The sequence below is a fragment of the Orycteropus afer genome, unplaced genomic scaffold (assembly GCF_000298275.1).
Source record: "Orycteropus afer afer isolate SDZICR_OR568_19922 unplaced genomic scaffold, OryAfe1.0 scaffold00249, whole genome shotgun sequence".
Taxonomy (NCBI): domain Eukaryota; kingdom Metazoa; phylum Chordata; class Mammalia; order Tubulidentata; family Orycteropodidae; genus Orycteropus; species Orycteropus afer.
In genome coordinates this window covers 1,526,421-1,528,403 of record NW_006921836.1, presented here as the reverse complement: position 1 = coordinate 1,528,403, position 1,983 = coordinate 1,526,421, and the positions used below count along the sequence as shown (strand labels likewise).

Sequence of the window (1,983 nt, the reverse complement as noted above, 5' to 3'; positions counted from 1 at the left end):
CAGCTAATACATGAAAAGATGCTCACAATCATTGGCCATCAGAGAGATGTAAATCAAAACAACAATGAGATATACCTTCTCACCCCAACACTGATGACAAGGTTTAATGAGACAGAAAATAACAAATGCTGGTGAGGATGTGGAGAGATTGGGACTCTTATACACTGTTTGTGTGACTGTGAAGTGACACAACCGCTGTGGAAAGCAATATGGCGATTCCTTAGAAAGTTGGAATTGGAGATACCATTTGACCCAGCAATCCCATTACTAGGTATATATCCTAGAGAGGTGAGAGCCAGGATTAGAACAGATAACATGTACACTCATGTTCATCACAGCACAATTTACAATAGCAAAAAGATGGAAACAACCTATGTGCCCATCAGCAGAAGAGTAGATGACCAAACTATGGTACGTACACATACTAGAATGCAATGCAGCACTAAAGAATAATGTAGAGTCTGCAAAACACCACATAATATGGATGAACTTGGAGAACATTATGCTGAGTGAAACAAGTCAATCACAGAAAGACAAATATAGTATTAGTTCATTGTTGTGGATGGTCAAGGAAAGGTTTATGTATATGAGGGAAACTTCCTTTGTTGTTTGGCAGGGGTGGGAGGGGAGGGGAGGGAACACTGCAAAAAAAAAAATGCATTGAACCATGTCACTTTAGTTTTGTGTATTTCACTGTACATAAATTATGTTTCAATAAAATGCATTTTATAAATAAATAATGTAAATGAGAGTTATATATTAAGAGAAAAATGCATTAGTTAATCTGTAAGGTCCATTTACATTCTTAGAATATCTTGATTTTTATTTTCTTTTGTTTGTACTGATGGAGTAATTTTTGTTCGGCACTATTGTTATGGAGTGTAAACCTTGGTACTCCTTATCTCTGTACCTTTTCACTTTGCATTACTTTTTCTAGCTAGCCTTGACACTTGGAAAGCAGTGGACCCCATTAATAATCCTGGCCAACTCCCGGAGTGGAACTAACATGGGAGAAGGACTATTGGGAGAATTTAGGATCCTCTTAAACCCAGTCCAGGTAACTAAGGACAAAACCTTTCTTTACTAATCTTTTCATTTTTGCTAAAATACATAAGTGGTAATATTTTAAATCACTAATCACCTGATTATAAAAAAGAATAATTACAAAAGGATTAAGGCAATTGAGTGTGTGGAGTAAAAGGAACCCTCATGTGTTGCTGGTGGGAATGTAACATGGTGCAGCCACTTTGAAAAGTAATTTGGCAGATTTGCGTGAAGAGAAGGGCAGTGTACCAAACGTGAGTGATCAACATGGTGGCACTGAGGAAGAGAAAAACAGAGTGGTGCATGGGAGGTCCAGACAACAAAGATGAACTCTTTTGTACATATAGTACTGCGTTGTCAGTGAAGGCAAACATTGATACACTAGTGTATAGATGGGTAGACAGGTTGAACTGTTTATTAGGTATGTGTGTGCAGGGGGGTGAGTGTGCCCAGGACCATGTATAGGGTTGGCAAACAATGTTTCTGCAAGTGTATTTGTATGTTCTGTAAGAATTCCCAGGTGTAGAGCAGAGCTGACAAGGGACAAGGTTGTAGTCACTTCTTGGTCACAGCCTACCCAGAGGGAGCGAGTAGTTGGACCTGTGGGCTTGAGACCATAGTCACAGCGGACATGAGGCTCAATTGACTTACTACACAAAAACATTGTTCTACCTCCTGCTTTGGTGAGTAGCAGTGGGGATCTTAAAAGCTTGTAAAAGCGGCCATCTAAATGTAGTGATGGTCTCTCCATGTCCAGAGCAGAGAAGAATGAAGAAATCCAAAGACACATGGAAACAATTAGTCTAAGAGACTGGGATACCATGCAGTCCTTAGCCTATCTGACTATGAGACCAGAACTAGATGGTGCCTGGCTACCACTGTCAACCACTTGGCGGGAAATCTATGTAGGAGATCCTGGATAGAGTGGGAGAACAATGT

General features: G+C 39.9%; 1 protein-coding gene across 1 annotated transcript in view; it reads left to right on the top strand.

Annotated features, from left to right (window-relative positions):
• DGKE (diacylglycerol kinase epsilon) overlaps nucleotides 1-1,983 on the top strand; it is a 33,210-nt gene that overhangs the window by 12,137 nt on the left and 19,090 nt on the right. Inside the window, exon 3 of the mRNA XM_007949660.1 lies at nucleotides 938-1,057. Coding sequence (XP_007947851.1) covers nucleotides 938-1,057 — 120 coding nt within the window. The remainder of the gene's footprint in view (nucleotides 1-937; nucleotides 1,058-1,983) is intronic.